The following is a 13,599-nucleotide window of genomic DNA, read 5'->3' as shown; positions in this document are numbered from 1 at the left end:
CCATCTTCTAATGGCCTCACCTCTGTGCCCAGCGACTAACCGTATTTCTGTCGACTGCAGATTCTCCATAAACTGTACACAAAGGTCTGCAAATGTTCCCAAGAGTTTCTTCCTCCGCAGTGAGAAATTCAAGGACGACATGCTGCTTGTAACGTACATCACTTACAAACACCATTTCTGCAAAACACCATTTCTGCAAAACACTGCTGCAGCTACGCTATTTGTCTGAAGAAACACAAAATTTACGCACGCACTCCTGACAGTTCAAATAATCTAAAGTTTCGCATTTGTACCATTGCTATAGGCCGAGAGGTGAGGAAAATGTGGTGCATTACATTCTGGGCGACCCTCTTATTTTGTTTTTATTCTTGTTGTAAGCCGCCCTGAGTACTATGGGATTGAGCGGCATACAAATCTTAAGTTTCAGTAAAATAAATAAATAATAAAGAGCTTTTTTTTTTTGTGGTAGAATTTTAAAAGTTTGACTTTTTATTTTCTTTCTTTCTGGCTGTTAGGTTTGCAAGGCTCGCTGCCACGGCGTTCATCACCCAGGGAGTTCCTGTTTACCTTTTCTCCCAGATCACACCAACTCCTTTTGTGGTAGGTTTTTCATTGTGGGTTTTGTTGTTCGTGCATGATTCCGAAGCAAGAAGCACACAGCAGAATTGCTTCCGTAGCATCCCCCAAAACTCTTATGTATCTGTTTGAATTCTATTGCTGTCCTCCTTGTTGGGGGAGAACTTTGCGTACATGGAAGGTGACCCCACCAACTAGCCACAGTTCACAACTACCATGTTTCCCCGATAGTAAGGCAGTGTCTTACTATCTTTTTACCCCCCCAAAGCCCCACTGTGTCTTACTTTGGGGGTATGTGTCATATTGTCCCGGGCACCGGGGCCGGCTCGTCTTCGGGCTTCGGCCCGGGCGAGGCCTCTTCTCCTCCGGGCGGGCAGCATTAGGCGGCATTGCGCGGCAGGCGCGGCTCCCCGTCGGGCCCGGCCTCCATCCCTCCTGCGCCGCGGCGGGGCCGGTCCACGATGCACGTCCTGGGGGCGCCCGGCTGGCCGGCTCCGGAGGCTGCGGCTCCTCCCGCTGCTGCCCAACGCCGAGGATGCCCCGCGCCCAGCTCGGCTACGGCAGCAGGCAGGCAGGCAGCCCCAGGCGCAGCGGGGAGAGCAAAGGCGGCGGCAGGAGTAGCGGACGCCTCCCTCGCTTTTAGTACCGTGTTTCCCCGAAAGTAAGACATATGTCTTACTTTCGGGGTCTGGCTTATATTAGCCGACCCCCCTGAAACCCCCCATATGTCTTACAATCGGGGGGGTCTTACTATCGGGAAACACGGTATATATAGAAACATAGAAATCTGACGGCAGAAAAAGACCTCATGGTCCATCTAGTCTCCCCTTATACTATTTTTTGTATTTTATCTTAGGATGGATCTATGTTTATCCCAGGCATGTTTAAATTCAGTTACTGTGGATTTACCAACCACGTCTGCTGGACGTTTGTTCCAAGGATCTACTCTTTCAGTAAAATAATATTTTCTCATGTTGCTTTTGATCTTTCCCCCAACTAACTTCAAATTGTGCCCCCTTGTTCTTGTGTTCACTTTCCTATTAAAAACACTTCCCTCCTGAACCTTATTTAACCCTTTATTTATACCTAATTGAAGTCTTCAATTAAAAATACTGCAGCAGGCTTTCTTGTAAAATATATATTTTACTTTTCTTCTTAGCAAAATATTTTTCTAAATAAACTATCACCTTTACATTTAACCTCTATAATAAACTATCCACAACACTAGTATATAACTCTTATTACATCTACCACTGCAACCACTAAGCACTAACTACAAACCACTCTAACAAACCACTCTGTAACAAAACACACCCATGCAAGGGTGTTACCAGTATTATATAGGTTACAGCCAATGAGGTTGCAGCACATTTAGCAAACCCATGATTACATACTGAATAATAATAATAATAATAATAATAATAATAATAATAATAATAATAATAAAAATAAATTATTTACAGTCAAAGACCATCAATATAATATTAATAATAATTAAAAGGAAAAAGAACAGGAAACAGGACTTTTGGCTGAGCAACCAAGATTGACCCATTGTAACTATACAAGAGATGTACATATCTCGCTATGAAGGCACACATTTGCGACGAATCCCCGCTGCTGCTACGCAGAATCTGGCCACCTGTGCCGTAATCCTGGCCTGCTCATCCCCAAGCAACCACCGGAGATAGGCAACATCCGAGCGGCCAGGATACCCCTCAATTATGGCTTACAATAGCTTTTCCCTGAATTTTTTACTATTTGGAATAAAGTTTATAAGTGGATAGATAAAAATAAAAATTGAACAATATGAGAAATGTATGACTACATCAAAATGATTTTATATTTTCTATTCTTTATTAACTTAACTTTTATATTATTATAATGTTTGAACAATACAGTGTTCCCTTGCTTTTCGTGGGGGATGCGTTCCGAGACCGCCCACGAAAGTTGAATTTCCGCGAAGTAGAGATGCGGAAGTAAATACACTATTTTTGGTTATGAACAGTATCACAAGCCTTCCCTTAACACTTTAAACCCCTAAATTGCAATTTTCCATTCCCTTAGCCGCCATTCAGATTATTACTCACCATGTTTATTTATTAAAGTTTATTTAAAAAAATATTTATTAAAGGCAGATGAAAGTTTGGCGATGATATATGACGTCATCGGGTGGGAAAAACCGTGGTGTAGGGGGAAAACCCGCAAATTATTTTTTAATGAATATTTTTGAAAAACCGTGGTATAGACTTTCCGCGAAGTTCGAACCCGCGAAAATCGAGGGAACACTGTATTCTTCTTTTCATTTAGATTAATATGTTGACTTAATGAATTAATAACATATTCTTTTTCTGTATTAAAAATTAATCTTCTAAGATGAGAGAGGTAATTGCAACCTCTACTATGTGTTAAATGTTTGTACGTTTGTGTGTGAATTTTAAGAAAATTAATAAAGTTTTATAGAAAAAAAACAGAAAAACAATAGCCTTTCCCATAGTTACAAACCATTTACTTGCATTGTAATATTACCTCCAGAAATAAACTTATTTCTGACACACCTCATTTTGCATGTCATGACAACATAAAAGTGTCTATGAAATCATAAACATAAGGTTGCTTCCGATACATGCAGTCCTCCATTTACAAGCAAAATCCGGGCCAAACTTTTCTATTGCTAACAAGATATTTCTTAAGGGAGCATTGCCCTATTTTGCAACCATTCTTGGCTCTGTTAATAAATTGGAATTTTGAGAAATGCTGTGCCTCAGAATTTGATTTAATTTCCGGTGCTATTTGGAACCCTGACATAAGCCTTCTTCCTTTCTTAATATTTTTTTCTTCTGGTTTCCTACAGCCGTATACAGTGACCCACCTCAAACTTGCAGCTGGAATTATGGTTACTGCCTCCCACAACCCCAAAGAAGATAATGGATATAAGGTACGGGGCCATTGAGCTTGGACACACTGCTTCGGCTCTGGTATGAGTGGAGATTGGGTGAATGGTTTGAAGGTTTGGATGAGTCAGGTTGGAAGGTTTTCAAATGTTTTACTAAGGATTATTTTTTAAAAAATTAGTGTAATTTTTTTTATTTCTAATGTGTTTCTATGGATTTCAAGCTGGCTGAAGCGTAGACATTAGAGAGTTATTGTTAATGGCGAGTATTCTGAGCAGAGACAGGTTACAAGCTGCCACAAGGGTCTGTTCTGGATCCTATTCTTTTTAATATGTTTGTGAGTGACATAGGGGAAAGTTTGGTAGGGAAGGTTTGTCTATTTGCCGATGACTCTAAAGTGTGCAATAGGGTTGATATTCCTGGAGGGGTCATGGATATATGTTTATCCCAGGCATGTTTAAATTCAGTTACTGTGGATTTACCAACCACATCTGCTGGAAGTTTGTTCCAAGGATCTACTACTCTTTCAGTGAAATAATATTTTCTCACGTTGCTTTTGATCTTTCCCCCAACTAACTTCAGATTGTATCCCCTTGTTCTTGTGTTCACTTTCCTATTAAAAACACTTCCCTCCTGAACCTTATTTAACCCTTTAACATATTTAAATGTTTTGATCATGTCCCCCCTTTTCCTTCTGTCCTCCAGACTATACAGATGGAGTTCATGAAGTCTTTCCTGATACGTTTTATACTTAAGACCTTCCACCATTCTTGTAGCCCGTCTTTGGACCCGTTCAATTTTGTCAATATCTTTTTGTAGGTGAGGTCTCCAGAACTGAACACAGTACAGTGAACCCTCGAGTTTCGCGTCCTCAAGGATCGCGAAAGGGCTATTTCGCTAGTTTGCAACCCGGAAGTAAACTCCACCATCTGCGCATGCGTGCCCTTCCACGCATGCGTAGATGGTGGAGTTTCCCCGCCGGGCAGAGGCTTCCCTGGGTCTTCCCCCTCTTGCCCCGGTAAGACCCCAGCGGCGGTGGGCTGGAGCGCGAGCTTGGGGCACCCTAGCTCCGCTTCCCAGCTGGGAAGCGGAGCCGGCAACAGCGTGGGCGGGCGGGCGGCGCGCGCGAGCTTGGGGCAGCCTAGCTCCGCTCCCCAGCTGGGAAGCGGATCTAGGGAGTCCCCACCGCGCGCGCGTTGCTGGGGAAAGCGCGCGCGCTTGGGAACATCCCAGCTTCGCTCCCCAGCTGGGAAGCGGATCTAGGGAGTCCCCACCGCGCGCGCGCGTTGCTGGGGAAAGCGTGCGCGCTTGGGAACATCCCAGCTTCGCTCCCCAGCTGGGAAGCGGATCTAGGGAGTCCCCACCGTGCGCGCGTTGCTGGGGAAAGCGCGCGCGGTGGGGACTCCCTAGATCCGCTTCCCAGCTGGGGAGCGGAGCTGGGATGTTCCCAAGCGCGCGCGCTTTCCCCAGCAACGCGCGCGCGGTGGGGACTCCCTAGATCCGCTTCCCAGCTGGGGAGCGGAGCTGGGATGTTCCCAAGCGAGCGGGCACCCAGGGAAGCCGTTGCGCGAGCAACGGGGTGGGCGGGCGAAGGGCGGGCGGCAGTAGAAGCAAAAACACCATCTGCGCACGCGCAGATGGTGTTTTTACTTCCGCACCGCTACTTCGCTAAAAATCGATCATCGCGTGGGGTCCTGGAACGGAACCCTCGCGATGATCGAGGGTTCACTGTACTCCAAATGTGGTCTCACCAGCGCTCTATATAAGGGGATCACAATCTCCCTCTTCCTGCTTGTTATACCTCTAGCTATGCTGCCAAGCATCCTACTTGCTTTTCCTACCGCTCGACCACACTGCTCACCCATTTTGAGATTGTCAGAAATCACTACCCCTAAATCCTTCTCTTCTGAAGTTTTTGCTAACACAGAACTGTCAATGCAATACTCAGATTGAGGATTCCTTTTCCCCAAGTGCATTATTTTACATTTGGAAACATTAAACTGCAGTTTCCATTGCTTTGACCATTTATCTAGTAAAGCTAAATCATTTACCATATTACAGACCCCTCCAGGAATATCAACCCTATTGCACACTTTAGAGTCATCGGCAAATAAGCAAACCTTCCCTACCAAACCTTCCCCTATGTCACTCACAAACATATTAAAAAGAATAGGACCTAGAACAGAACCTTGTGGCACACCGCTTGTAACCTGTCTCTGCTCAGAATACTCGCCATTAACAATAACTCTCTGATAAATAAATAAATAAAAAATAAATAAAATAAAAAATAAAAAAATAAAACAAATAAATAGTCTCGGCAGGGGTGAAATGCTCCTGGTTAGCTCATACCTGTCGGTCGTCAGAGAGCTGGTTGTGAAGGGAGCACGAGGCTCCGCCCACCTACCTGGATGCCACCATTTTGGGTTATTCTACCCTCTGCACATGCACAGAAAGCTTTGTGCATGCTCAAAGGGTGAAAGAACCCAAATGGCAGTGTCCGGCCAGAGCCAGCCCTAAGTCTTCGGAGAGGGACGGTATGCAAATCTAATCAATCAATCCGGTCAGGGGGAAGCAGAGCCTCGTGCTCCCTTCGCTAACAACTCTCCGACGACCGACAGGCACGAGCGAACCAGGAGCATTTTACCTCTGTCTTTTGGTTGACTCCAGGGATGTTACCGTGAATCGTTAGCATAGGTGAAAACCAAAAAACATCCGCCGATAAGGATTAAAAATAAATCTCTGTGGCGTTTAGGTCTATTGGGAAAACGGCTCGCAAATCATCGGTCCGCACGATAGCGGAATTGCCAATGCCATTAATGGGAACCTAGAACCGTGGGCTCGTGCGTGGGAGGACCACCTGATTGATCAAAGCCCTCTTCTCCATGATCCTTATGCGACGGTTAACAAGGATTACTTCAAAGATATACAGAGGCACTGTTGTCACAGGTGAGTGGCTTGTTTAATTATCACTGGGAGAAAGGAAACTAACTGCAAACCTCCACTGCCTTGTGGCTATATCCATCATTGGAAAAGGCTTCACGAGTAAACTTTGAGGCAAAATCTGGAGCCGGAGTCCAGGAAGCAGTTTGTGACTATTATTATTATTATTATTATTTATTAGATTTGTATGCTGCCCCTCTCCGTAGACTCGGAGCGCCTCACAACAATAACAAGAACAATGTAAAAAACAAATCTAATAATTTAAAAAATACTAAAAAACCCATTAATAAAAGCGAACACACACACACACAAACATTCCATGTATAAACTGTATAGGCCCGGGGGAGATGTGTCAGTTCCCCCATGCCTGACGACAGAGATGGGTCTTAAGAACTTTACGAAAGGCAAGGAGGGTGGGGGACAACGCTGATATCTGGGGGGAGTTGGTTCCAAAGGGTCGGGGCCACCACAGAGAAGGCTCTTCCCCTGGGTCCCGCCAAACGACATTGTTTAGTTGACGGGACCCGGAGAAGGCCAACTCTGTGGGACCTAACCGGTCGCTGGGATTCGTGCGGCAGAAGGCGGTCCCGGAGATATTCTGGTCCGGTGCCATGAAGGGCTTTATAGGTCATAAGCAACACTTTGAATTGTGACCGGAAACTGATCGGCAACCAATGCAGACTGCGGAGTGTTGGTGTGACATGGGCATATTTAGGAAAGCCCATGATTGCTCTCGCAGCTGCATTCTGCACGATCTGAAGTTTCCGAACATTCTTCAAAGGTAGTCCCATGTAGAGAGCATTACAGTAGTCGAGCCTCGAGGTGATGAGGGCATGAGTGACTGTGAGCAGTGACTCCCGGTCCAAATAGGGCCGCAACTGGTGCACCAGGCGAACCTGGGCAAACGCCCCCCAGGTTCCATGTACAGACACGTTCTGATAACTCCTGCAACGTAGCTGGAACCAGTCGTACAGTGGTACCTCTACCTAAGAACGCCTCTACTTGAGGACTTTTCTAGATAAGAACCGGGTGTTCCAGATTTTTTTGCCTCTTCTTAAGAGCCATTTTCTACTTAAGAACCCGAGCCCGGAAAAATTTCCCTGGAAATTTGAGAGCGGCAGGAAGGCCCAATGAGTTTCCTGCCATTCCCACTTTAATCCCGGCCATCTCTGGCCCTTCTGGTCTTCCAGTGGAGTCTTTCGGTGGCGCTTAAGGAAGTTTGGCAGTCCAGAGCAAACAGAGTGTTTTCCTTTCTCTGGACTCTTGGAGAGGGAATAAATGACTTCGCTGTGGTGACTCCCTTGCGCTGCCTCCCATACACCCGGTGTGAGGTTTCCTCCTGGAGCATCTGGGCATGGAAAGGCAAAAGGGGGCACTTCGCCCCGGCCAGATCAACTCAGTTTCAGCCAAACCGAGGAGTTACCATAGCTGCCGGCTACAAAGCGAGCGAGTGAGAGGAGAGGGCTGCCCTTCAGCATGGGAAGGAAGAGGAAGCAGGTAGCAGCAGCAGCATCCTTTTGGTCAAAGGAGCAGGAGGTTCCCCCCTCTTGCCCGCCTCGGTTTCTCTCTCTAGTGCATGGAGGCAGCCCCACGCCAGGTGTATGGGAGGCGCGTGCTTCTCCTCGCTGCCTCAGAGTCTCTCTTTTTTAAAAAAATCCTTAAAGTTTTGGATTTTTTGATTCCCCTCTCTTCACCTTCTTCCTTCGGCAACCATTGTCCTCCTCCTCCTCTTCTTCCTCCTCCTTCTCCCACCCAAATTCCAAGCTTTTATTTCTTTCCTAATGGGTTTGCACGCATCATTTGCTTTTACATTGATTCCTATGGGAAAAATTGCTTCTACTTACAAACTTTTCTACTTAAGAACCTGGTCACGGAACAAATTAACTTCTTAAGTAGAGGTACCACTGTCTTAGCCTTTGCCATTCTATTGGAATATTTCAGAGACGTGGAGATGGGGAATCTGCTGCTTGGGTAACAGTCTATCCTCCATACTAACTTACCCAGGCTTAGTACTCTGAGGAGTCCAGAGCATGATGCCATGGTCTTTCGAGACCGAAGAATGCCAATGCAATCAGTGTTCCCTCTAATTTTTTGGGGGGGTGGGCGGAAAAGTATAGTGTCTGAGCGGCAGTCCCTTCGGGACTGGGCGGCACAGAAATAATAAATAAATAAACAAACAAACAAATAAAAAACCCACCCTGTTTTGCCTCAGAGAATTTCAAAATAAAATACTGTACTGTGTGTCTATAACAGTGAGCTCATAATAGGGCAACTCTATCAATATCAAAATGCCACTTAAATACTTGAGCTAGTTTCAAACTAGATTTTGATTTTCTTTCTCTCTTCCTTACTCCCATTCTTTTTCTTTCTCTTTTCCTTCTTCTCTTTTTTCTATCTGTTTCTCTCTCTTCCTCTCTTCTTCTCTCTCTCCTTCCCTCTCACTCTTTCCCTCTCGGCTTCTGGGCAGGTTTGAAAAACTCTTGAGTTGATTATGATTTTTAAGTGAGCGATTGCTCACTGCTCAGCTTAGAGGGAACTATGAATGCAATGCGATTTCGAAAGGTCACCAAATGAACTGTTGTAAGTCGAGGACTAGCTGTAGTGAACTGAGCCGTTTGTAAGCCAGTGTTCCATAATCCTCACTTTTTATTATTCCTTGCGGCAGACAATCTGCCCACCAGCTAAATGTCGTTCATGTTACTTGATTTCAGGGATGTAAACAAGGAGACCAAGTTGAAATTTGTTCACACCTCTGTCCATGGGGTGGGCCATGAGTTTGTGCAGTCGGCCTTTAAGGCGTTCGACTTTAGCCCTCCGTTCGCGGTGCCTGAACAGAAGGACCCCGATCCAGAATTTCCCACCGTAAAATACCCAAATCCAGAGGAAGGGAAAGGTGTACTGGTAAAACATGGTTTAGTGTATTTTCTTACATCTTCGCTTCGTCTCCTGTGCCTTCCGACATTTCTTTTCGACTAAAGCGTTTCTAAATGTCGACATCCTTTAAAGCTTGCATATGCATGTAATTCTCAAAAAAGGCGAGTCAATTTCTTCGCTTCTTCCAGCTGCCAATTTCCCAGCAGTTTGCAGGGAAGGGATTTTCAAAATGGGACTCATTCATCTTTTTTTGCACCTCGTGCCATTGAACGAGATCAAGCTTCCCAAATCTTTTGCGCTTCTTCCTCGCCACTGCGATCCAGATTTGTAGATCGGAGGTCTAAGACAATTCGCCTTGGCCCAGGCTCACCACGGGACAACAGTTGCACTAATATCAAAGAAACGGTGGAATAGAATGATGAAAGAAAGGATGCAAAAGGAGGGGCAGAATAAAATGGGAATGACAACAATTACAGTAGTACCTCTAGATACGAGCTGCTCCACATGCGAGTATTCCAAGATACGAGCCACGAGGAGAGAGAAATTTCTTTTCAAGACCCGAGCTCAAATTCGGGATACGAGCCGAGCGTCCACTAGGTGGCGCAAGAATCCTTGCTTCTGGTTATCTCGGAGGGGAAAAACAAAGTCTAAAGCCATTTGTTCCAGATACGAGTTGTTCGACATACAAGCTCCCTTCTGGAACGAATTAAACTCGTATCTAGAGGTACTACTGTAAAATAATTTTTAAAAGGCTCTAAATAATTAAATTCAATTGTAGAATTGTCCCGCGGGGAGTTGGCCGCAACGAGTTGGCCGTGGCGGGACAGCTGCGGCGAATTGTCCCATTCTTAGCCATCCTTGCTTGCTTTGGTGGGTCTAGAACGTTTGTTTCTTGGTTTTATTTGGAAAGATAATTTATGCCGGTCTTTTTATCATTTTTTTCTCCTTCCAGACTCTCTCTTTTGCTCTGGCTGATAAAAAAGACGCTCGGGTTATTTTAGCCAACGATCCGGATGCCGATCGGCTTGCTGTGGCTGAGAAACAAGAAAGGTTAGTTTGTCGAGGACCAAACTTGGTTTTTCTTTCTTTGGGAGGAAGTATTAAATTGATTTTTTAAAAGAAAAGTGTATTCTTTAAAAAAAAAAAACTATTTAAATACTGTTTTGTTACAGCCCATGTTTGCCCTAGGTATGGTAAATTGCCATGTTGATTAACATGTAGTAGTAATAATAATAATAATAATAATAATAATAATAATAATAATAATTTATTAGATTTGTATGCCGCCCCTCTCCGAAGACTCGGGGCGGCTCACAACAACGATAAAAACAATATTATACTGGCACAAATCTAATATTAAAAAAACTAAAAACCCTATCATAATTAAAAACCAAACAGCACATACATACCAAACATAAATTATAATAAGCCTGGGGGAAAGGTGTCTCAAATCCCCCATGCCTGGCGACAAAGGTGGGTCTTAAGTAGTTTACGGAAGACAAGGAGGGTGGGAGCAGTTCTAATCTCCGGGGGGAGTTGATTCCAGAGGGCCGGGGCCGCCACAGAGAAGGCTCTTCCCCTGGGGCCCGCCAGACAACATTGTTTAGTCGACGGGACCCGGAGAAGGCCAACTCTGTGGGACCTTATTGGTGCGGTAGCAGGCGGTTCCGGAGGTACTCTGGTCCAATGCCATGTAGGGCTTTAAAGGTCATGACCAACACTTTGAATTGTGACCGGAAACTGATCGGCAGCCAATGCAGGCCACGGAGTGTTGTAGATACGCGGGCGAATCTGGGAAGCCCCACGATGGCTCTCGCGGCCGCTTTCTGCACGATCTGGAGTTTCCGAACACTTTTCAAAGGTAGCCCAATGTAGAGAGCGTTGCAGTAATCGAACCTCGAGGCGATAAGGGCATGAGTGACTGAGCAATGACTCCCTGTCCAAATAGGGCCGCAACTGGTGCACCAGGCGAACCTGGGCAAACGCCCTCCTCGCCACAGCTGAAAGATGATGTTCCAATGTCAGCTGTGTAAAAAACATCAACAGTGTATAAATCTTAATATATTTCTTTTAATTGAAATGACCAGCTGTCTGCAAGGAATATAAATCCTTCCATTCCTCACCATTCACTCGGAGAGAATTAGTCTCATTATAACTATTGTTACTGTTTGGTTGACATATTTACGTTGTCAAGTTACTGTCTCTTAACCACTGGAATCCGCCTTCTCTCACTTCTGCAGTGGAGAATGGAAAGTGTTTTCCGGCAACGAATTTGGAGCTCTTTTAGGCTGGTGGCTGTACACGTGCTGGAAAAATCAAAATAAGACTCCCGTTGCCGTTAAAGATGTATATATGTTATCAAGCACCGTGTCCTCCAAAATATTACGAGCGATCGCTCTTAAGGAAGGTTTTCATTTTGAGGTAAGGGTGAAGTTCCTTTCCATTCCTTTTGCAGGTGGTCCTCGGCTTACAATCAGAATTGACCCCCGAAATCCTGCTGCTAGGCAAAACATTTGTCAAGTGAGTTTTGCCCCCTTTCGCCCCCATTCTTTGCCACCATGGTTGAGTGAAACGCTATTTCAACTCGCAAAGCAATGGAAACTGCAGTTTAATGTTTCCAAATGTAAAATGATGCACTTGGGGAAAAGGAATCCTCAATCTGAGTATTTTATTGGCAGTTCTGTGTTAGCAAAAAACTTCAGAAGAGAAGGATTTAGAGGTAGTGATTTCTGACAGTCTCAAAATGGGTGAACAGTGCAGTCAGGCGGTAGGGAAAGCAAGTAGGATGCTTGGCTGCATAGCTAGAGGTATAACAAGCAGGAAGAGGGAGATTATGATCCCGCTATATAGAGTGCTGGTGAGACCACATTTGGAATACTTTGTTCAGTTCTGGAGACCTCACCTACAAAAAGATATTGACAAAATTGAAGGGGTCCAAAGACGGGCTACAAGAATGGTGGAAGGTCTTAAGCATAAAACGTATCAGGAAGGACTTAATGAACTCAATCTGTATAGTCTGGAGGACAGAAGGAAAAGGGGAGATATGATCGAAACATTTAAATATGTTAAAGGGTTAAATAAGGTCCAGGAGGCAAGTGATTTTAATAGGAAAGTGAACACAAGAACAAGGGGGCAAAATCTGAAGTTAGTTGGGGGAAAGATCAAAAGCAACATGAGAAAATATTATTTTACTGAAAGAGTAGTAGATCCTTGGAACAAACTTCCAGCAGACGTGGTTGGTAAATCCACAGTAACTGAATTTAAACTTGCCTGGGATAAACTTATATCCATCCTAAGATAAAATACAGAAAGTAGTATAAGGGCAGTCTAGGTGGATCATGAGGTCTTTTTCTGCCGTCAGTCTTTTATGTTTCTATGTTTCTAAAGCGTCCCTGGACTGCTCCAAAGTTGCTATAGGTAGGGGGAATGTGAATATTAACTTTGCAACGGCAGTGAGTGAGCATGTCAGTAAAAACAAAAGCACATTCCAGCCGTATCTTTGTCAAGGCCGTCTCCGGGGTTACTCACAGTTGCCGTAGGGGAGTGATCTCTACAATCTACAAAATTGCTTTTAGGATAATGTGACTGAGGATACCCCTGTTCTGCCCCAGAGAAAATGTACCACACATTGAATTTGTTCAAACCTACATTTAATTGATTAACCACTACAAATAAACTGGATTAGTAGTGTTCACACACAAATAAGTCTTAAATCAGTATTTTCTTGGGGGGGGGAAACAGCTGTTAATTATACGGCATTAACAGCTGGCATAAATCCATAAAGTCATAAAGCAGAGATAAGTAATTAATCCTGGATATCATTATAAATGAATGAATGAATGATTACTACAGGTAGTAGTAATAAATACATTTAAATTTTATGAAACATGGAACAAAGTTTATATATGGATAAATAAGAAAAAACAGTAATATGAAAAACAAATAAATGAATGTATAAATTATTTTGGTAAAAACATGATTTATGAGTTATAATAGTATTAGATAGAATAAGTTTGTTTTTAGAAATATATCAGCATTAGTCTATATATGAAGAATTATTATGAGAAGAGTTTTGAATTTATATTAGTATTAGTTTAAATGTGAAAAACTATAATGTGAAATTTAACAAATTATTTTTTTAACATCTATAACAATGAATTGTATTTGAATAAGTATTCTTTTTTCTATATTCAAATTTATACTTTTGAGATAAGCGGGGAAATTATGACCCCATTTTTTAATGTTAAATGTTGGTATATCTGTTTGTCTATTTTATGAAAACTAATAAAATTTATTGGAAAATAAATAAATAAATTCC

At 43.7% G+C, this 13,599-nt stretch overlaps 1 protein-coding gene across 1 annotated transcript in view; it reads left to right on the top strand.

Annotated features, from left to right (window-relative positions):
- PGM2 (phosphoglucomutase 2) overlaps window positions 1–13,599 on the top strand; it is a 37,625-nt gene that overhangs the window by 12,880 nt on the left and 11,146 nt on the right. The window contains exons 4-9 of the mRNA XM_070757099.1: window positions 516–600; window positions 3,428–3,511; window positions 6,220–6,413; window positions 9,119–9,308; window positions 10,234–10,331; window positions 11,522–11,702. Of these exons, the coding sequence (XP_070613200.1) occupies window positions 516–600; window positions 3,428–3,511; window positions 6,220–6,413; window positions 9,119–9,308; window positions 10,234–10,331; window positions 11,522–11,702 (832 nt within the window). The remainder of the gene's footprint in view (window positions 1–515; window positions 601–3,427; window positions 3,512–6,219; window positions 6,414–9,118; window positions 9,309–10,233; window positions 10,332–11,521; window positions 11,703–13,599) is intronic.

This window comes from Erythrolamprus reginae, chromosome 7 (assembly GCF_031021105.1).
Source record: "Erythrolamprus reginae isolate rEryReg1 chromosome 7, rEryReg1.hap1, whole genome shotgun sequence".
Classification (NCBI taxonomy): Eukaryota; Metazoa; Chordata; class Lepidosauria; order Squamata; family Dipsadidae; genus Erythrolamprus; species Erythrolamprus reginae.
The sequence above is the reverse complement of the archived record's forward strand: the minus strand, read 5'-3'. Positions and strand labels throughout refer to the sequence as shown.